The sequence below is a fragment of the Strigops habroptila genome (assembly GCF_004027225.2).
Source record: "Strigops habroptila isolate Jane chromosome 13 unlocalized genomic scaffold, bStrHab1.2.pri S16, whole genome shotgun sequence".
NCBI lineage: Eukaryota > Metazoa > Chordata > Aves > Psittaciformes > Psittacidae > Strigops > Strigops habroptila.
In genome coordinates this window covers 4,638,632-4,661,113 of record NW_022651054.1, presented here as the reverse complement: position 1 = coordinate 4,661,113, position 22,482 = coordinate 4,638,632, and the positions used below count along the sequence as shown (strand labels likewise).

Here is a 22,482-nt window from a genome sequence, read left to right as displayed (position 1 = left end):
CCTGGTTTCCCAGATGTAGTCGTTTTCAATTTTCTAGACACCACAATGCCCAGAGTAAAGCCATCCAGAAGCTAGTGCAGGGTAACTGCTTTGATAGGAAAAAACCAGAAATTCAGGTGAAAGACACCCAGAACTTACTGTTTCTCAGCCACATTCATCCACGGTGTTTGAAAACAGGCACAGATACAGGGTGGCTGTTTTTCTTACAGCTTTAATCATTTAGTAGTCTACCAGCAGATAATCTCCATGAACAGTTGACTGTTGGGTGCTTTACTGGACCCTTCACAGTCCCACCACTACCCACCACCACTACAGCCCCACTTCCACAGAGCACCCCAAAGCCTTCCCAAGTCTGGCTGCACTTGCCAGGTGTCACTTATACCTGAAAGACCCCGGTTAAGGAAAGAGCCCTGAAGGAAATGGGTAAGTTTGAGATGATGCCCAGGCACCCCTTGATGAAGTGACCCTTCCAAGTCAGCTGAAGCCCCTGCTCAGAGTGTGTGGCACCAACAAAAATGCTGCGAGGGCTGGAGCAGCTCTGCTCTGGAGACAGGCTGAGGGAGCTGGGCTGGGTCAGCCTGGAGAACAGAAGGCTCTGGGGAGACCTTAGAGCAGCTCCCACTGCCTAAACGGGCTACAAGAAACCTGGAGAGGGGCTTTGGACAAGGGCCTGTAGGGACAGGACAAGGGGGAATGGCTTTAACCTGCCAGAGGGGACATTGAGATGAGCTCTGAGGCAGAAGCTCTTCCCTGTGAGGGTGCTGAAGTGCTGGCACAGGGTGCCCAGAGAAGCTGTGGCTGCCCTATCCCTGGCAGTGTTCAAGGCCAGGTTGGACACAGGGGCTTGGAGCAACCTGCTCTAGTGGAAGGTGTCCCTGCCCATGGCAGGGGGTTGGAACTGGATGAGCTTTAAGGTCCCTTCCAACCCAAACCACTGTGATTCTATACTGCACTGAGCTCCTCCTGGAGCTGTTAAATGCCTCTTGCCTGAATTGCTGTGGTAGCACTGAGTTGTTATGACCAGCTGCAACCTGGTGCATCTTCAGCTTTTTCCGAAATATATATACTATATTTCTTTTCCCCAAAGAAGTACCCAGCTAACTCTAGAGATAAATGTGTTAGAACAAGGCAGTTGTGCAGCATTTCCAAGGAGATGCACGGTGCCTGGCATCACACCCTGGCACAGCCTCACCTTTTTGTGAGCGATGAGGAGACAGTTCGAGTGTTCGTGCTCGCAGGCGATTTCATAGTGGGGGATAAGGTTGGCGAGCTCCTGGACAAAGTGCACCACCTCCTCGTGCCAGGGGACATTGGCCATGGTGAGATTGCTGGCCGAGCTTTTACCGCAGTAAGTCACACCCTGAGAAGAAATATGGAAACCATCATCAGCAGCTTGACCCTCCACAAGCTCAGGGCAGCACAGGCACATCAGCAGCAACAAACCCTGAGAACAACCTGGCTTGTCTCCTCTTCACTCTGTATCTATGGAAAGGTAGAAATTTGGAGATGGCATCAAAACTTGGTTTCTCCCTGAGCGGCACATCACCAAACTACTGTGCGCCCAGTCTTCCCCAGCAGTAAAACACAGGTCAGTCTTTATCCTGCAAAAGTAGGATAAAATGCATTCAAACGGAGGATGCTCGTGTTCCAGAGCTACCAAAGGACCTTCAAGAAGCTCACTTCATTTTAAAATGTGAGATGCCTGGAAAAAAGTCTCATGAACAATCAATGCAACAAGTCACTGTGATGCATCTTCACTATGAGGGTGGTGAGGCACTGGCACATGTTGCCCAGAGAAGCTGTGGCTGCCCCATTCCCGGCCGTGTTCAAGGCCAGGTTGGACTCCTGAGGGATAGGGCAAAGTTTCCAAGATTAGTCTTTAATTCTCTGGCTTGGCATCAGCAGCTCTGTTCACGTGGGGGTCTGCAGGCTGCTCACCAAGTGCCTGCTGTGGAGTAGCAGCATTTTAAGGAAGCATGTTCCCTCTCTGTTCCCTGCCCCAGACCTCACCTAAGACGATGACAGCTACAGTGACTGCCCAGAGTTCAGCATCCCAGGCCCTTGTTAAAACACGAATGAATAAACAAATAGAGACTGGGGGCACTTGTCCAAACTGCTCAATAACACCCCTGGCTATCGAGGGCCACAACCTAGATACAAAAATAACACTGGCACAGTAAAGACAGTGCAAACAGTCAGCAAATACAGATTGTTTTTCAGGGCTGAGGACATGAGCAAACACCCAAAAAGGCACTTCAAAAAACTCTCTCCAGCTCACTTCAGTCTTATTGTCTTTTGCTTAAATTAATTCAGTAAATACTGAGAACTGCTTGGAAAAAAAGTCCATGTCTGCTTACACCTCCTGCACATGCAGAGGGAGGGTGGAAATACAGGCTTAGGATGGTGCTCTAGAGAAATTCTTATTGTTTAGTGCTGAGTAGAATTGACTTGATGACATTAAAAAGCAGCTTGGGTTGTTTTGGTCAAAGGCCACCAGAACAATTGAGGAATTTCTATAATTCCACCACTCCACAAAGAGCCTGTGAAACACTGGGAGCTGAAGGAATCACCAATGTCCACAGGAAGCATCAAGAGTGTTTGTTATATGATTGATTTGCACTGATTGTGGATCCCCAACGAAACGGCAGCACCATTGCTCAATGTGGCCCAACGCCCCCAGTGCTCCTCATTTCCTCTGGCTTGGCAGTGCAGTGCTGGCATGTTCTATCTGTACCTAAAAACAGCTAGTCCATGGGGCGGGAAGTATCCAGCACACACAGGTGGATGTGATGAACACCATAAGCATCCCTTGGATAAAGCATGGAGAGACGTTTCCCACCGCACACTGGTCTGCAAAGATCTGTGGATCGCTAATGTGCACAGGCAGGAACACGAGTCTTTGGGAAAACAGCTTTTCTGATGGTTTTCTGGAAGCACACTCAAAACTAGTCACTAATTTAGCAGTGGCATTTCTCAAAAGACACTTTCATCTCAGACTGAATTGCATTAAGCCAGCAGAGATATTGGATTTTTGTTCCAGGTCCCTTCCCAACCAACCAATACAGCAAACGGACCGAAGGAGAGCTGGCTGGAGCAGGACAAGTGTTCCTGCCATGCCTTACATGAAGCCAAGACGTGAGCAGTGATCATTTCAGTGATTTACTTGCAAGAGGAGCTGAGGTCCTCTTGGTCAGTAACACCCCCTGCAGCAACCACCTCCATGCCCTGAAGTGATCCCTTGTCAGTGGATGCAACCCCTCAAGTTCTCCTACACCCCACTCCTCCCAACTTCAGCCACATCATGCTGAGATCAGCTGCTCTTACTTTGGAGATTTGAACACTTGAACCTCCCGAATTACTAATTTGGTCTTAGCCATGACCTCAAATTCACTACAGCCTTGCTCCATCTTTAATTCAGTTAGTAAAATTCTCACAAATTAGCTCAGTGGTACGTGGTTTGCTGAGATATGTTTTTGCTGATTTCTTTCTTTCCAGATAAAATCCACCAAAGGCTTGTTCAACTGGTTCAACCTGTGGTATCACAACAAAGGTCACAAACCCACCAGTACGCAAAAGAGCAAACTCTGACAAAAAAGAGCTTGTCTTCTAGACAAAAGTCCACCTTCTCTATACCTCTCCAGGTGGTTTTATCACCTTTGCTCTTTGGCTGCACTATTTTATTCCAGTTACAAAACCCCATTAAGCACCAGCCTTTAAAACAGGGCATACACAACTTTATGGATGATTATTGGTCTTGTTCAGCCTGAAGAAGAGAAGGCTCCTTAAGGGGAGACCTTAGAGCAGCTCCCACTGCCTAAAGGGGCTCCAGGAAACCTGGAGAGGGGCTTTGGACAAGGGCCTGTAGGGACAGGACAAGAGGAATGGCTTTAACCTGGAGAGGAGAGATTGAGATGAGCTCTGAGGCAGAAGTTCTTCTGTGTGAGGGTGCTGAGGCGCTGGCACAGGGTGCCCAGAGAAGCTGTGGCTGCCCCATCCCTGGCAGTGTTCAAGGCCAGGCTGGACACAGGGGCTTGGAGCAACCTGCTCTAGTGGAAGGTGTCCCTGCCCATGGCAGGGGGTTGGAACTGGATGAGCTTTAAGGTCCCTTCAACCCAAACCAGTCTGGGATTCTATGATTATGGTTTTCCTCTGTGAAGAACACTTCTACTTCTTTTAAATGGCATTTGCATCCAGGCAATGTTTATGGCACCTGGTCCCAGCTAATGCTGCACTCCCAAGATCTAATTCACCTCCACTGAAGTTGCACATGTCATGTCCAGCAACAAACAGAGACAGATCCTTTACAAACACTTAAAATTAGCGCAAGGTAAACCATGCATAAACAGGGCTACAAAATAAACAGGTTCATGATAATTAAAAACTCCGCATGTTTTGGAAGCAATTACTTTCTTGCTAGTAAATTTATGAGGCATTTCCTCTATTAATGTGTCCAAGCAAAGGATATTAGAGCCATGCACTCTAACTCAGATCCAGTGTGTGGAAACAGGTTGACTATGCACAATCTCAGACAAGTTGGGGTGTCCTAAACAGGGATGGACATTAATGTTTTAGCTCGGCTCTAGAAGTCTGGAAAAGATTTTAAACATTCTTTTACTAGAGCAGCCAGCCATGCAAAGAATAGGATATGTGCCTCCAAAGGTCAGCTGCAGAGACACGGCTCCATATAGCAGTGTTTTCCCTGCGTTCATTATATAGGTTATGATTTGAGCAGCATGAAAAATGTGTAACGACAGAGGGTGAAAATTCTTAGGAAGCTACAACGTGACTCATTCTTTTGATAAACTTCAAAGATATCATTTACAAACAAAGTGCTGAGCAAATGGAATAACTGAGTGCTCAGATGGCTGATTCATTCACAAGCACGAATCCATGAAAATCAGCTTAGCAGCCCACCAAATGAAAGCACATCAGCTTTCAATTGCCCCAACTTCTGAAAACTTGAGTTAATTCACAGTGCTAGTACCACTTAAAATGGGAGCAGTTGATTAGGGTGGTCACATTGTATTTGCCAATAATGCATGAAGACAGTTATTTAGACATTAAGGTATTAAAAAAGGAAACCATTCCATCCCGCACCCTAGGCTCTTCCACCAACTTCACTGCAGCGGCGACACCAAGGATGCTGTCTCTTCATTAGCCATTAATAAGGGTGCTTTTAGCACCTTCATCATGCCACAGAGCTTTTGGCCTTGAAACATAGAAGCCTTTTGTAAAGCAGCTCAGCTATTCTGGGTTACACTGCTGTGAATCCAGAGCAACTGCACAGGGTGGGTTCTGGATTCCCATGGTGCTGTGTCGGAGCTGACTGTGCACAACAGTAGTCAAGCAACGCCTTATGCCAAGATGATTACCACTGCAGTGAGGAGCACATTTATTCCAGCACGATGTGGCTCCTTGCTGGAGACCTTGACAGCCAGCAATCATCTTAATCCATGGGGAAGGAACAATTACTGGGGAGCTAAATATGACAGCACTTTGTTTCTCAACTCTGTAACTCCAGGCTTCCCAATTTCACTACCAAACAAGAGAATTTCCTTAGCTCCTAGCCCATAAATGATAAATTTGTTTAATTGAGGTTCATGTGAAATAAAGGAAGAACAAAATGTCGGCCAAGCTGCTGAGTGACAGAGCCTCTGTTCAAAAACCAGGGCAGCCCTGCCCCAAGACAAATAGAAAAAGCCTCAAATGACATGTTGATAGATTGCACACTCTGCAATAAAAATGGTCATGATCCAAGCATCAGCATTGTCCAAATTATACACACAAGCTCTCACGCACGCCTGCTCCTCACTGGACTGGATTTGGACTTGTTGGTTGTTTTTAATAATTGCTTTCAAGTTGATTTAACGAAGGACATGGGTTTATTCATGTCAGCTAAATCCGAGAAGCAGGAATGGAAACGATTAGTGATGCAGCCCAACCCCAGTATTTAACACCAGCTCTCCAGATGCATCACATGGATGACTATAAATCTCCAGTGACTTCCTAGAAGTCAAAGGAACTCCTTCTGTAAAAGCTCCACTCTGAAATACTGGATGCAGCCTTTCATTCCAGCTCTTCAAAGTGAGACATATAGATGTTGAGAGAGAAACTGACACGGTGAAACCACTCACCCCATTCCCCCTATGCTCTGGTAAAGAGCTATCACGCTGAGGGAGGTTGGAGGAGTAGAAAGACTGAGACTGGAAGCCAGCAGATGGATTTTGCACCAGTGACCTGCTTTGCCTCAGCCCACTCCTACCCTGCCTCAGTTTCCCCAGCTGCAAAGCACAGCCTATAGTGCTAGTCCTTCTCCTATAAGCAAACACTTGGAACCATGGACTGAACTTCTTTTCACAGCACAGCAACACTGGGACATCACACCCAACCAATCTCCATAGGCTCTTTATTTTCTACAGCTTCCCTTGATCATATCTAAAAGCCTTCCCAGCCTAATGCAATTTTCATGCCCTGTACTTCCCACTTATTTTGGATACTGACTTTTATTGAAACACAGAAAATGGATCAGAATGATCCATTTTAGCTTGTGTTTTCATCAGTGCACCCAAGCCCTGTGCTGGACTGCAAAAATTCCTTCACAATTCCAGAAATGTATTTGTGCCAAACCACAGGCTCAGACTAAATACTGACTTTTCAATGAAAATCTGTGGCTCTTGAAAATTTAATCATTCATCTGCATTTGCAATGAAACTTCCTACTGAATCTGACTCTTTACTCACTGTGAAGTCATAGAGTCCCAGGCTGGTTTGGATTGGAAGGGACCTTAAAGCTCATCCAGTTCCAACCCCCTGCCACGGGCAGGGACACCTTCCACTAGAGCAGGTTAATCCAAGCCCCTGTGTCCAGCCTGGCCTTGAACACTGCCAGGGATGGGGCAGCCACAGCTTCTCTGGGCACCCTGTGCCAGCGCCTCAGCACCCTCACACAGAAGAACTTCTGCCTCAGAGCTCATCTCAATCTCCCTTCTGGAAGGTTAAAGCCATTCCCCTTGTCCTGTCCCTACAGGCCCTTGTCCAAAGCCCCTCTCCAGGTTTCCTGGAGCCCCTTTAGGCAGTGGGAGCTGCTCTAAGGTCTCCCCTTAAGGAGCCTTCTGTTCTCCAGGCTGACCCAGCCCAGCTCTCTCAGCCTGGCTCCAGAGCAGAGCTGCTCCAGCCCTCGCAACAGCTCCATGGCCTCCTCTGGCCTCACTACAACAGCTCCATATCCCTCTTGTGTTGTTGCCCCAGAGCTGGACACAGGACTGCAGGTACCCCCAAATTCAGGTCTGTTTAAACACAAGAGGCACTGCTTCAAGAGAAGCCATCACAAAGTTTTGTGACTTTTTAGAAGGATAGAAATGCCATTTAGCCCCCAAATGTTGTGCCAGTACAGAGTTGCATCATTTGTTTCAGGCAGCAGCCAGTTCAGCTCCTGCTGCGAATTGGTGCTCAAGCAATGCTGCTCTCAGCCGCATGCTTCATTCTTCATGTACATGAACCTTGCTTTCCTCTCTTCAAAATTAAGATAACAGGACAGCACAGCTCTATTTAAAAGCTCAATTAAATAGAATAAAATGGAAACTATCTCAGAGCCTACTGGTGCATGAGGTGAAGCTCCCTGACAACTTGTTTCTGCTGCTGAAGCTGAGAAGGAATCAGTGAGCTTTCTTCTACCCAGCTGTTTGCTTTGGGCTTGCAGGGCTGCGCTGCTGTCAAACCTGCTTGTATGGTGCATCCTTTGTGAAGGCTTAAACCTGAGTTTTCCCAAGTACTGCTCTTGGGATTGGAAAGACAAGATTCTTTCCCTATGTCAACTACAGATGCTTTCAGGGCTACAGTACAGGCACAAGACTAAATCCCACACAGAGGAAGAAACTCTCTTGAGTTTGAGAGGCATGAGATGTTCTGTGCCTTAGCTTGAAGGCCACCACGCTCTGGCCAGGATCACCTTACGCTTGAGGGACACTCTATCCTCTAGCACTTGCAGAAATTCATTTATCTGCTGAAAATTCAGAAATGGATCATATTTCTGGAAATATGCCATTTAGAGCAGGGCATCCTGTTTGCAAGTTTAAGTCAGTAACATTAAACAGCACACACTTTAAACCACAAACAAACAAAAACCAGATACTCAAACTCACCCTCATTTCAGTCCATGAGAAGTCCCAAACCCACCCAACAGCACATGGCCAGTGTGTGCTTTCCCCCTGCACCTCTCTGTCTTTCGTGTCCTGCAGCCCTCTGAACCCCCTTACAGCTGATGTTGGCAGGTACATGAGTGCAGCCGAATACCCCAGCCATGCTACATGGCCTTGGGAATGTCACACAGGTTTTGGGAACGTCACACAGCCCCTCTCTGCCTCAGTTCATACTTTCGCAAACAGGGCAAAGTGTTCAATATGTACCCTTTCCTCACAGAAAAGTCCCCGCTGGTTGAGATCTGACAAGCACTCTGAAGCACTATGAGTGCAAAAATGACCTTTTCGGTTGAAGCAGTGTGGGCAGTAGCTTGTCCCAGAAGGAAGATGCCCAAATGTGGTTGCCCCACCCCTGGCAGTGTTCAAGGCCAGGTTGGACAACCTGCTCTAGTGGAAGGTGTCCCTGCCCATGGCAGGGGGTTGGAACTGGATGAGCTTTAAGGTCCCTTCCAACCCAAACCACTCTCTGGTTCTATGAATAGGAGTACATCTGTGACCACCTTGTTTTCTCACCTATTTCCCTGGCAGTCCAAGGCATGATATTATCAAGGAAGAGGAGCTGGGAGAGCTGAGCTCCATGCTGCTGGGAAACCACAAGGATAAGTCTGAATCCTTCCCCAGGCAAGGGGAACAGCAGCCCCTGCCTTGGAGGAGTCAGATGTTCACCCTGGAGAGCACTCAGGGAAATCATAGAATTCATAGAATCATGAATCTGCGCCCAGAAACATTAACTTACACCTGATTCATTTTACTAATTAAAGCCACGACCCATGACAGAGCAGTCCAAGTGACACAAACACTGACAGCTCTTACTCCATGCTGGCTTGCATGCTCGTCTCTGTCCTCTGGCATGCTGGAAGCATCTTGTACAACCCAAGCTGCAGTAGGAAAGTCAGGAGATGCAGGGTGGGAAGGGCCCCATAGGAGCACGCCTCCTGCTAGGTTTTACCCAAGGAATATAAAGCAGTCCGATACACATTGTAAAACAGGCTTTTTCCCTAAACCATACTCAAAATCTTATTTAGTGTTAAGCTATCAACTTCAGCAGCATGTTCAGAGAGAAAGACACCTCTCAATACTGACAGTAGCAAAGACTTTGGGGTTTGTTTCATGAGGAAATTGCATCAAACTCCAGGTTTTTTCTTTAGAGTAGCAGTAAATAAAGGTAAAAAAAAAAAAAAAAAAAAGAAAAAGAAAAAGAAAGAGAGAAAGAAAAGAGAAAAGAGAAAGGGAAGACCAGGAATAATAGCGTTACAAAAAGACAGACCCCAGGTAAATGTGCTGGTCTGCAGGGGAGTTGTTGGGTGAAAATGCTGATAGTGATTCTTTATAGAACACTTTGTAACGTGCCTTTTTTACCTTCTCTAGGTACTAATTGGTTAACCCCAAGATAAAACCCCTCCTGCCCCGCTGTATCTCACAATGCTCCTGTTAGTAGCTCTTCCAGTCCCAGAGGCAGTATTTCCCCCGTTTTGCACAGCCAGATGAGCACTACATCAGCAAAGCAGACATTTATCGCCTTGTCCTGCAGCAGAATTTGAGACCAGGATGGGAAGAACAAGACCATGAACTCCCAGCTTGTCCCAGAATATTTTGTTTAAAATGTTGGTTGACATAAAGAAGGACTATCTATTTATCAGTCTCTGCTTTCATGAGAAATACAAAAAAGACCAGAGGTTCTGATTCTGTTGGGCAGAAAGTGATGCTGGCTGATACAAAGCTTGTCTTGTATAACACTGAAGACTATCCAAATGCACACATAAGCTATCACAATATCTGGCTGCCTAAAACTAAAAGCAAGAGGCAAGTTCCTTATATCTATGATAAGTTCCTTCTGCATCACTGAAATCCTTGGAAGAACTGCATTTACTCATATCAGTTTAAGACTGGGGGGAGGAAAAGGGGAGGAAAGAGGAAAAAGAGTAAAATACTGATGGAAAAAACATAAAATGGCTCCATGAAGCTCACCTTGACCTCGATGAAGTCTGGTTTACCAAGGGATATCAGGTCAGCATAGGCTTTGAGTTCATCCACATTCCAAGCTTTCACCAGTGTCAGCCTGTAAACGGTGCGCTGTTGCTGAAATAAAGGGAAAATTACATTAACAACACAAAAAATATCATTAATTCATTCCAAGCACCCAGGGGATAAACCAAAGCAAACCCAAACCTCACTTGTTCTTCCAAGAAAGCTGCTACTCAGCATGTGCAAGCTGATCTGCCTTTTGCCATACAAAGACTTAACTTCTATATATCTATGCACCTGTTTTTGACAACAGCAGCTTTAACTCGACAGGAAAACAACCTGGAAGTTTCTCTCCTTGATTTGCTTCCCCACACATAAAATCTCACTATTAGTTGCTATACAGATATTTTATTTCCTCCAACTGGATCGTCTGGCACTGGTAACTTCCAGATAGGATGAACAGGAAGGGACAGACCATTGTGTGCCCCTACCCACCCACTCTTCCAGCACATCAGGCACAACATCGCTAAGAAAAGGTTCTCCCATGACCAGAATCACAGACTGGTTTGGGGTGGAAGGGACCTTAAAGCTCTTCCAGATCCAACCCCCTGCCACGGGCAGGGACACCTTCCACTAGAGCAGGTTGCTCCAAGCCCCTGTGTCCAACCTGGCCTTGAACACTGCCAGGGATGGGGCAGCCACAGCTTCTCTGGGCACCCTGTGCCAGCGCCTCAGCACCCTCACAGGGAAGAACTTCTGCCTAAGAGCTCATCTCAATCTCCCCTCTGGCAGGTTAAAGCCATTTCCCCTTGTCCTGTCCCTACAGGCACTTTTCCAAAGCCCCTCTCCAGCTTTCCTGTAGCACCTTTATGCACTAGAAGCTGCTCTAAGGTCTCCCCTTCAGGAGCCTTCTCTTCTCCAGGCTGCCCCAGCCCAGCTCTCTCAGCCTGGCTCCAGAGCAGAGCTGCTCCAGCCCTCGCAGCAGCTCCGTGGCCTCTTCTGGACTTGCTCCAGCAGCTCCACGTCCCTCTTGTGCTGTTGCCCCAGAGCTGGATCAGGGCTAAAGGGGGGGTCTCCCCAGAGCACAGCAGAAGGGGAGAATCCCCTCCCTCGACCTGCTGCTCATGCTCATGCTCATGGGGATGCAGCCCAGCACACGAGGGGGTTCTGGGCTCAAGCGCACACTGAAGCCAGGTCATGGGGAGCTTCTTGTCCTCCAACATCCCAAGTCCTTCTCCCCAGGGCTACTCTCAATCCAGTTTCCCCGAGCCCACTTCTCAATCATGTCAAGGTTCCGCTGGTATGTCCATTACCATCTTGCTCCACTTATTTTCAGAGTGCTTGGGTAGAAATTTGTAAGCACATTCACCACACTGGGTCACTGCATCCCTGCTTCATTCATCAGCAACTCGGTGGGAGATTCCCATTAGTCTCAGTCAACATCCCTATCGCTTGGGAAAACATCTGGTGATTTATGGACAACAAGAACAATAGTTTTCAAAGTCTGTCAACATACAGAGTCTGATCTAGTAACACTGAGGGGAAACAGCACAAAGTCAGAACACAAATGAATCACAAGTCTGACTGCTTGTGGATGACAGCTCATGCAACATCAGTTCCTAGTTTCCTTGCTCAGACACCACTTTTGGTTAATGGTATTTTTGGGAAAAAAAAAAAAAAAAAAAAAGAAGCATCAACTTGATCATAAAACTTCCAGGGATGTTAAATCTAACTCTTCCCTCCTGAGCTTCTGGACCCTCATTATTAATTTGCACCTCATTTTTCATTTGGATATAGCATTATGAAGCAGCAATGGAAGAAATACCACTGGAACAGTTCTCATCCTTATGAGGAGAATAAGGACTCCCATCCTTAGCGCTTCCTCCAGGCGCTCGAGTCAAGTCACCTCCCAATCATTCTTATGAACTCAAGGCTGTCAGAGGACGAGACAAGACTTCTCAAACATGATGACGTTTGGAAAGGGCACATTCTGAATTGCACGTTTATGTCTTTCTTTTTGCTCTCAATTTAATTTGGAGGGCAGAAGACACCTGACAAGAAACAAGTAGAGCCTTCTGGGAGTCTACCTACTGTTTAACAAAACCTTCTCCCTCAAAAAAACATTTCTCAGCATAGAAAATTTAATACAAAGATCATCTCAATGAGAACCACTCTAGAAAGGATAAAACTTGCTCCAAAGAGTAGTGGACAAAGAGGAGGTTTCTTGCTGTTTGATGCAGAAAGAAATAGCACGAAAAAAATTTATCTTTTATTCCTGAACTTCCTTTGAAAATGCTGTAGCAACTCATCACCAATGTGCCACATGATGCTGTCAAATCATACTGGGAACAATTCATTACTAAATTCACTCCTTTACTAAAGGCTCACCAACTTTGTGCAGAAATTCAGTTAAAACCCTGAAATCCATTATCAGTTTAACTACTTCACTAAGACAAGAGATTTGAATCCTATCTCTTTGCCCAGGTCCTTCCACTTCTATTCCTAACAAGAACCAACCTGCTTTTGGGTGGCAGGAAGATGTCCAAGGAGGACATACTTATTCTTTTCTCACCTACAAGTGTGTCCTCTCCTCTTCTTTTCTCCCACTTGTCTGTTTCTCTTACCAACATTTTGCAGCAGAACCTGTCTTTAACCACCCATCCCTGCAGCACCAAGCGTGGAGCCCCAGGAGACACACAAGCAAGCAGAGTAGCTGTGCAGGAACAGCACCTGCCAACTACCACAAAGGCAAGCCCAGCAAGGTACGACTTGTGCTTTTAAAAACTCTCTTTGTCCATTTTTATTTGTTAAATGTGCAGAGACCAAACCTCTCCATAATCCTTATTAGCAGTGACTCTCATCAGCTGCAGTGCCAGCTTGTCTCGGTCTCAGGAGAACTGAATACATCTGGATGGTTTGTCAGGCAGTGTGAAAATATGGGACTTGTATTTTGTTTCCAGATACATTAGTATCACTTTCCAACACAGTGCATCAGCACTTGCCCACCTATTCTGAAGCAGGAGCTGCATTTCTCAGGAAGCACCAGCTTTTATCACCTTTCATTTATCACAGTCCTCGTGAGCAGTGCTTAACATTTCATGTGAACACCGAGCGATGTGCTCCGGAGGAAAACAGAAAGATGCTTCTGCCCAGAAGCAGTTCAAGATAATTTCTGGGTACCACAATCATGCATAACATTAAGAGAAAAATCTAGCACACAGCAGCTTCTTGCTGCCCCCCATGTGTGATGATGCAATATGCAGCTGAGCAGAGCAAACTATCTGGGGCAACTATTAATGGGCTCTTGTGCTACCAGTGTTTCAAGGACCCTTCAAAGTAAGGAGAAGAGGCACCTTCTACTCGAGTTTGTCTTTCCTCTTCTCTTCATCTTGACCAGAGTATTTTTAGCTGTATGGACAGACTTGCCAATACTTTCACCTTCAATTCTTTGCAAAGGAATTTCTGACAACACACAGCAATGAATGAACCATATCTATCCAGGGTCAAGAGAGACAGAAGTAAAGAAATGATGGGCAAAAGCAAGTTTCCAAAAGACTTCTTTAGTATTTTTCCCTTCGATATTTAGCTCCTTGTCTTTCCACAGCCTCCTCTACTCACACAGAGAACTTAGTAAGTTTGTACCTGATTTCAGTAAGCTCAGAGTTTGTCCTGAGATGTTGCCTGCACTTGCCAGCACTTGCACTCAGGCAGCTTGATAAAGCTACTCACAGCATTTGCAGGAGATTACACTGCACAATTACACTGAGCCTCCCAGGTCTACTAATGTGGATTTGGCAGAAAATGGTCCACCACTGTCATCTCAGAAGGCAGAAAATCTCATTATCCAAATGAAACAGTCTCTCCCATCTGTTCGTCTCAGCAGGTAACATGTCAACTTCTGCCAAATCAGCAAACAGAAGTACTTGCTTCCATCAGAGCACAGTATCAGTAAGTAAGACAGGGAAGACATCTTCATGAAGCACTGTTCTCATCAAATCATGTGATGCTGGGACCATGAGTGCTTCATTAATTACTACAAAACTTGTTAAATGGTAGACTACGTTCTGAGCTGACAGCAGCAGCTGTGATCCCATGGGCCTTTGGGTTACTGCTCGGCTGTCTCCAACAGACACCAACTGCTACAAACCACTGACAGTGTAAAAGGTCACCCTTGCTGCTACACTCAGACCTACTATTTTGGGTAAATACTCCAGAATTAATCAGATTTCTATGTAGCAGGAGCTACTGAACTCCACATTGTAAAGCCCTTTATCTACTGCATCCTTTGAGAACCAGTGCTAAGAGCCACATGGGGATTTCTGACTCTTCCTAAGCTTCCCTGGATTGCCAGTTTTCCTTCAGCAGCCTGCTTGCAGTGTAAATGCTTCATTAGGAAATTTTCTATTGTTTTATAAGCTCTTCATTTCTCATAGCATCTTATATTCACAGCAGAGCTTACTGTCCCATTTGACACACATTCTGCTCTCCTTTTCTCATTACATTTCTCCCCATATGGAAAACTGATCAAACATGCTGGACTTTATACACTTCAATGTAAAAACCATGTAAATATGCTCCAAATACACCCAGAACCCACTCCATAGTCCAGCTTAAGCCTCTCAAGTCTTCTCCTTTTGTACTGAGTGAATAAGGTCCAGAAGAAAGGATATTTAAAAGCACATTTTTTACTGGATACCTTTTCAGACAAGGCCTTTAAACTGTCCAGAAACCTCTGCCAGAAATCCTTGAAGAGGGGCCGATCAATTCTCTTCAGGCTCTCTTTGGTGCTGGCATCCACGCTGACATACAGCTGCGTTACTGGCTCAAGGTTCCTTGGAAATAAAAAGAAGGCAATTGATGTTTTCAGCCATCACTGCTAGCTGAATTTGTGTTTCCCTACCAAAGCACATGTAAAATACAGTATTTCCAAACGAGCTGCTCTGCTGCTCCGGTAGCGACAGGAACTATCCAGTATTTACAAGGAAAACTATCCAAGTCCAGTGGTTCACCTCCACCAAGTGACTATCATCTTAATAGCAAGACATTACAACTTACTTTCAACAAATATACCCCAAAGCTAACAACATCACATACAGAGGCCTTGGCTGATGTTTCACTTATCTTTTCCTTACTGAACTAGTACATATTTCACTCCAGTGTAGCTGTAACACATGCAGAAAGGCTTCCCAAAGCAGACTGCCAGGGGTTAGCATGAGGCACTGAAAGGCTCTGCTTCTCCCCATGGTTACAAACCATAAAGCTCAGCCCTCTCCCCACATTCTATGTGCTCTGGCTGATGGAGAAATAACCCCATTCAAGAGAAACACAGCCATAAGTCAGCCGCTTTCTACTGCTGGACACACTGAACTCACCTGGCCTGCAGCTGGCATTAGTCAAGTAATTTTTGGAAGGGAAATCAAAGCTGTTTAGAAAATAAAACCAAACACAATCCCCTAGCGTGTTCTCCTTCCACTTCCAAGGCTCTTATTTCATGTGAATTCTGCACTACAGTCTTTCTGGTCACATAATGCCAGTGAGCACAGCACCTACGAGCCCAACAGCAGGAACTTCTAAAAAGATTAAACCTTCTCTGGAGTTTGAAGAGCCTGGGTTGAGTCTAATCCCTCCTGTAAACCCCAAGGGTAGAAAGGAGAAACAGCACCACTGCAGACCAATAGCAAAGGGATAATGAAGGACATTAAGAGGAACAACCTAAAACAAGTTCTCTTGTCACAGACAAATCTGATCAAGCCAGTGAATGTAACACACATCCACCCCTCATGGCATCTTCCATGGAATGATGCATCCTAATGGTACCACGTATCTCTTCAGCTCTCCACAGTTTTAGGACATTTTCCAAGCATTATTTGGGAAGTCTGTTAATGAACAGGCTGCGGTCCCAGCTTCATTTGTCTCTTTAGAGAAGATAGAAGAAATCAGAAACTATTGTTCAGCTGCCAAACAGAGCCACCTAAAAATACACCACCCTCTGCACTCCCCAAAGGTGACAAAGGGACAAGAAATGTCCAGAATGAGACCAAGCATCCAGGAAAATCCACTTAATATGGACATTCAAACAACCTATCTGAACATATTCTCTCTGTATTTAGAAGAATGAAGTAGCCCAGAACAAATATAACATTTTAGGTTTTAAGCAGGGGGCGGGAATCAACTGTTTTGCAAAGAAGCTTGTCTGGCCTGGCAGCCCAAGGCCACAACCTCCAAAATGATCAAGTGTTCTTGGAGTGAGTGGATTGAAGTATTCAGTTTCAAAGAACATGGCCAAAACAGCCTTTTCTTTACTTAATGCTGCATTTGCCTAATTAAAAGGGACTTCACAGAAGATGGAGTGAGTGTTTTCAAAACATGAGCTGAGAAAAGTCACCTCTTCTCTGAGGATCCCAATCCTCAGGACAGGCAAGAGCCAGACTCACTGTTGTACTGGAGAAAATTAAGGAATTGGAAGCGATCCCAGGAAGGGATTCTGCACCACATTGCTCCAAAATGGAGTGGTCCACAGGGCTCCGTCACAGCTGGAACTGGAGTGAGGTTGACCTCGTGCATGCTCTGCCAAAGGGGAACGAGCAGAAAAGGCACAAACTGATGTTCCTGGAACACAGCTACATTTCATACTCAACACGATATATTGTTGCATAGTAGTAGGATGGATTTTCCAACGTTCCTCCTACTTTATTAGTTGTTATTTCCAATGTAGCCGAGATCAAAATCACTGCATTTACCACATCTGAACTTGGGCAGGGATTTCTGACTGAGCAGCACAGCACAACTCAAGAGCAATAAATTGCTCTCAGGCCACCAGCCAAGAGGGGGTTTCCCCAGCCAGACAGGAGACAGCCTGGTCAATGAGATAAGGAACAGAAACAGAGGAAGAGGACCTGAGCCATGTAACTGCTCAATACAAGCTCATGTGCTACAAAACCTCCTGTGCGTGCCTGGAGACAGATGAACCTGAAGTCATAAACCATAGAATCACAGACTGGTTTGGGTTGGAAGGGACCTTACAGTTCATCCAGTTCCAGCCCCCTGCCAGCGGCAGGGACGCTTTCCACTAGAGCAGGTTGCTCCGCGCCCCATCCAACCTGGCCTTTGAAATACAAAGTCCCAATAGCCCAAAAGTCCTTGATGTGCAAAATACAAGAGGAGGGGGAGGAGAGAGGAAGGCACAGGCAGCACCTGCTGGAGACCCAGCCAGGGGGCTGCGGAGCCCATGGGCTCCTCTCCCAACCCCAGCCCAAACCCCAGGCCCCACTCCCTGTTACAGCACTGAACATCAGGGGCCCTGCATCCTGTTTTAGGACTAGCTCCTAGACAACAGCTCCGCTCTGCTGACAACAGAAAAGTGAGCTTGGTGCAGGCTTCAGTTACCATATTAAGCAAATCACTTGCTTTGATGAGGTAAAGCTAAGTTGCAATTTTTAAGACAGCAAGACTAGCATTTTACCACTTCTTTTTTGTTTCTTTTTAAAAATATTCAGTGGATCTTAAGAAATGCAGCTTCAAAATATAGTGTGCGCTCTCTTTTTAAAATGCTACTTTTAGGACAGAGCAATTTCAGTCTCTCAGGCACATAACACATGATAAAGTAACTCGATTACACAATTACTCAATCATCTGGAATGCCTTTGTAGTGCATAATTACTCACTCAAAAATTGCATTGCCCTCCCCTCTCACTGACAAATTCAGACCACAAGAAGGAAGTGAAAAGGAAGTAGCACCACAAAGTGCTAATACAGAGAGGCACAGGGTGGACAAGACAAGCTAAGTAACCTAAACCACCCTCTGCTCAGCTCCACTAACATGCTCACTAATGCCAGTGCTGGACTTCAGCAGCACCATAATCTGACAGCATGCTGATGAGTTCCCAGCCCCCTCACACCACACGCTGTGTTTCCTTGCTACATTTCTTCAGATTTTCAGATTGTTTGGAGACACTGGCACAGGGTGCCCAGAGAAGCTGTGGCTGCCCCGTCCAAACTGTCTTATGGAGTTAGAACAAAGACCAGACTGCAAGAGAAGCTCACAAATGAAAAAAGTAATTTACAGGCTCAGTCTCCTGGTCTGGCTGTCAGAAACACTCACATTAGTTATCATCCATGTCCCCAAGCACAACATGCAGCTGCACCTCTGGGAGGTACTATATTACATCCTCTTCCTTTTCAGAAATAATCACACTTTAAGAGATATAGAAAGGAAAAATCAAACTGGTAGAAAGAGGTAAGAAAGAGCATGGGGAGATGAAGGTTAAAATCAAGTAGATGCTGAGTGGGCTTTTTCACTGTCAGCACAGAGCTGACTGATGAGTGATAAAACAGAATTAAAACACAGGTCTGCACTCAAATGTTTTAATAGGGAGGTATTTTGTCCAACTCTTACCTAATCTCATCTGGGAACTGTGCATTTGTAACCAGGAAAGTAGAGATGCTGTGCTGGTGCAGGAGCCTCACAAACCGGTTGATCTCCGGGTACATGATGGGCTCTCCCACCAGTGACAGCGCGCAGTGCTTTGCGGTCATTGCTTCCTCAAAGCGAGCTGCTTGTACTCCTGCGACGCCTGCAAACAGAGGGAAAAACTGGCTTAAATCAACTAAGACCCCCACCCAAACCGTACATCTGTATCGAAAAAGTCTTCCTGGCTCAAGGAAGACTGAACAAAACCAGCTGGAGCCCTCCTGACGGAGAGGGGACACCAGGGCACAGCCAGTGTCCATGAACCAGCTCTGCAGGAACCCACAGCACAGCGTATGCCCAGATACTCGGAGCTTGAGGTTTTGTGGGCCCTGCTAACTACTGCAAGTGATCTTCTAGTAAGGTTTGAGTCACGCTTTCCATTGCTAACACCTCAGTGAAGCTGCCTGGATGCTGAGACAGAAACACAGGAGCCAGTTTAATGCCACTTGACATAGGTGTCTTGAAAAAGAAAACCTTTTTTGGGTATGTCTGTGCCTGCTGCTGACCCCCATTGTCTCGCAGCCCCACAGGGAGCAGCTCCCCAAGAAGCTGGGCACACTCCCCACACAAAGCACCAACAACCAGGTCCGAATCCATACTGGCAACCACATGAAATGCAACTCCACAGAGGATGCGTTCAAAAAGAAAACCCAACACATGACACCATTCTGAACAGCGAGAGACGTTTCAAGAACAAAGAGGAAAACACCAGGAGCTCAACTGCAGCATCCATGTGAAAATGCTGTCTGCAGGTCTACCTGAGCCACGTGTTGTACCCATTGGGGGGCAGGGGAGAGGCAGATACTCCTCCTGGAATCCTCAGTACAGGAAAGACATGGACCTGTTGGAGAGGGTCCAGAAGAGAGCCACAAAAATTATCAGAGGGCTGAAGCAGCTCTGCTCTGGAGACAGGCTGAGAGAGCTGGGCTTGTTCAGCCTGGAGAAGGGTCCGGGGAGACCTTATTGCAGCCTTTCAGTTCCTAAAAGGGGCCCATAAGAAAGATGGGGAGCGACTTTTTAGCAGGGCCTGTAGCGATAGCATGAGGGGTGATGGGTTTAAACTAGAAGAGGGACATTCAGGCTGGATGTGAGGAAGAAATTTTGTACAATGAGGGTGGTAAAACCCTGGCATAGGTTGCCCAGAGAGATGGTGGATGCTCCATCCCTGGAGACATTCAAGGCCAGGCTGGATGTGGTTCTGGCAACCTGATATAGTTGAAGGTGTCCCTGCTCATTGAGAGGGGTTGGACAAGATGAGATTTGAAGGTCCATTCAAACCCAAACCATTTTGTGATTCTATACCAAACCAGGTGTTCACATATGAAATCAGCTGACTACAAACAAGCTTTTGTTCCAGATACGTCACTTCACATTTCTTTGACATGCCTTGATGTACTCGGATAATATCAGAGGGTTTAGATTGGGGATTGGTCTGTTTTAAAGAAACCAAAGCCTTGAGTTTGAAACCAGGTCCTCAGCTCACCTTGTGTTGCCTAGAAGCTGGAGCTCAGGCAGTACAGAAAACTATATGCTATGCTGCAAAGCTGAGATAAAAAGAGGTGTTGGTGGATATTGCTTCAGCCTCACATAGAAAAGCTGGTTTGTGACCAGAGCAGAGCTCGGTGCATGTTAAAGCAGCTAGGCTCAGCCCAGAAGAAGTGACAGGACTAACGGTTAATGCTGCAGAAACTTGACAATACTAAATGAGAACTTCATTTGAAAAGAAAGCAGCATCTCAACCACGCACTGAGATTAAAGGATAACTTTCCTTTTCCTAAAGCTACTTTAAGTTGGCTTTGAATTTAATTAATTTCTTTCCCTCAGCATCTTGTGACTGGACAATGACAATCACCATGTGCCAGCTTTAGAAGCAGACAGAAAGTAATTCCAACAGCACATAAAGTTTGAGAGTCACTTTCTCAAAGCAGTTTACATCAAATGTAGCATATGGGACATACACTGCAGAGACGGCAGAGGTTTTGTAGGAATCATGTGACTACACAAATCAGAAGACAGACAGGGATAAATTAAACAGGATTAGTGAGTATTCCAGGGAGTGTGTGAACTCTCCTGCACTTTTGGCTGCCATACCACTACCGTTCTCAACCTCTGCACCTGCAGATGAGCCTCCTCCTGTCTTCAGTCAGCACACTTCAGCAAAGTCAGAGCCTGGGCAGATTCTGGAGAGCATGAAGCAAGTCCAACGCAGTGCAGGAACTTGCAGCCATAGGAACATGAGAAGCCGCTGCAAGAGGCCATGGTGTACAGCTTTCAGCTCCTGCCCAAGCTCAGATCTCTGCAGAGCATACAGCCAAGCCTCCTTTGATCAGCACAGCTCCTTTGAAGAGCTGATTCCAGCTGCTCTCCTACTGGTGTGCTTTAATTTGGGGGGAAAAAAAGCATCATCTGGCACATCTGTCTAGAGAGGCTGGTTGGTGACTTTAGGTACCAGTCATCACAAGTGCCTGGGTGACTGGGGAGACAATGATCTGGTTTTATCCACTCTTACAGCAAGACACACAGGTAGTCTTAGGATTTCCTAGTTCAGGTCATGCATTTTTGTTTGGGTTTTCATTTTTCCCCAAGTGGAACCAGCTGTATTACAAGACACTGCCCATCTCATAACTTTGAATTATGTTTCCATTCTGTGTGTGCCCTTCATGAGAGCACAGAGATTTACCAGCCACTACCTAGAAAATGTATCCATCAAATAAACTACTTCCCACTGTTCCACCTTAGCTCCCTATCAGCAAGATGCCTCCCCATCCATTACCCTAAGAGAATGATGTGATGTTAACCACCACCTTCAAAAATAGTACAAACTTTGGCAACAATAAAAGAGAAGATGACATCTCTAAAAGCATGCACAGGAGTTCTTACAGGACAGAAGGCTATTCTCTAGGATATCCTATAGGATAGATGGTCCCCAAGAAATCTTCTGTTCCTTCAAAGAAGATCTCATTTATACTGCAGTGCATGGAATTAATCACAGAATCACAGATTGGTTTGGGTTGGAAGGGACCTTAAAGCTCTTCCAGTTCCAACCCCCTGCCACGGGCAGGGACACCTTCCACTAGAGCAGGTTGCTCCAAGCCCCTGTGTCCAACCTGGCCTTGAACACTGCCAGGGATGGGGCAGCCACAGCTTCTCTGGGCACCCTGTGCCAGCACCTCAGCACCCTCACAGGGAAGAACTTCTGCCTTATATCTAATCTCAATCTAGAATAAATACCAAACTCACAAAGAGTTCCTATGGGAAGCAAAGTGCAGTACTTGGTGCTGTGTAACTGCAGCTTCAGTCATAAACAAGTGTCCTCAATAATTCCTGAAAATAAAAAGTGCTCATCCATTAATGAGAAAAAACACAATCCCCAAGTTTCAGAGCTAACACAAAAGGTCCCAGTGGATTAAGCTTGGGCAGTGTATTTCCTATCAGGTTACAGGGTGATTCCTTTTGCCTTCTGCCTGCCCACACTTTTCCATAAGAATCCAGATTCCTCACCACCCAGGCTAGCCTCAAGCACTGTGGAAGCCTCTGTGTACTCCAAAGAAAAGGATATGACAATTACCAAGATGCACAAGTAACTCCACACTACTCCCTTAAGGCAGCAGTAGACACCCAATGGCTGACTCATGTTCTAATGTCAAAACCAAGGCAGAATATCTCAGGCAACAAGGGGTGCCACAAGAGTTTCTTCTCACCTCTTTTTCTCATATTATGAATTTCATGCCTCCTTCCCAGCATTTCATAGAATCATAGAATTATTTTGGTTAGAAAAGATCATCAATCCCAACCGTCAATTCCGCACTGCCATGTCCACCACTAAACCACATCCCTGAGTGTCACATCT

General features: G+C 46.0%; 1 protein-coding gene across 6 annotated transcripts in view; it reads right to left on the bottom strand.

The window, feature by feature from the left end:
* LOC115601888 (S-adenosyl-L-methionine-dependent tRNA 4-demethylwyosine synthase TYW1-like) overlaps positions 1-22,482 on the bottom strand; it is a 53,579-nt gene that overhangs the window by 1,485 nt on the left and 29,612 nt on the right. For 5 of the 6 annotated variants that reach the window (XM_030472382.1, XM_030472389.1, XM_030472383.1 and 2 more), the window contains 4 exons: positions 18,558-18,735; positions 14,859-14,994; positions 10,166-10,276; positions 1,193-1,360 (listed from right to left, as the gene is read on the bottom strand). In XM_030472382.1, coding sequence (XP_030328242.1) covers positions 1,193-1,360; positions 10,166-10,276; positions 14,859-14,994; positions 18,558-18,735 — 593 coding nt within the window. The remainder of the gene's footprint in view (positions 1-1,192; positions 1,361-10,165; positions 10,277-14,858; positions 14,995-18,557; positions 18,736-22,482) is intronic. The other variant, XM_030472388.1, reaches the window with a different exon arrangement.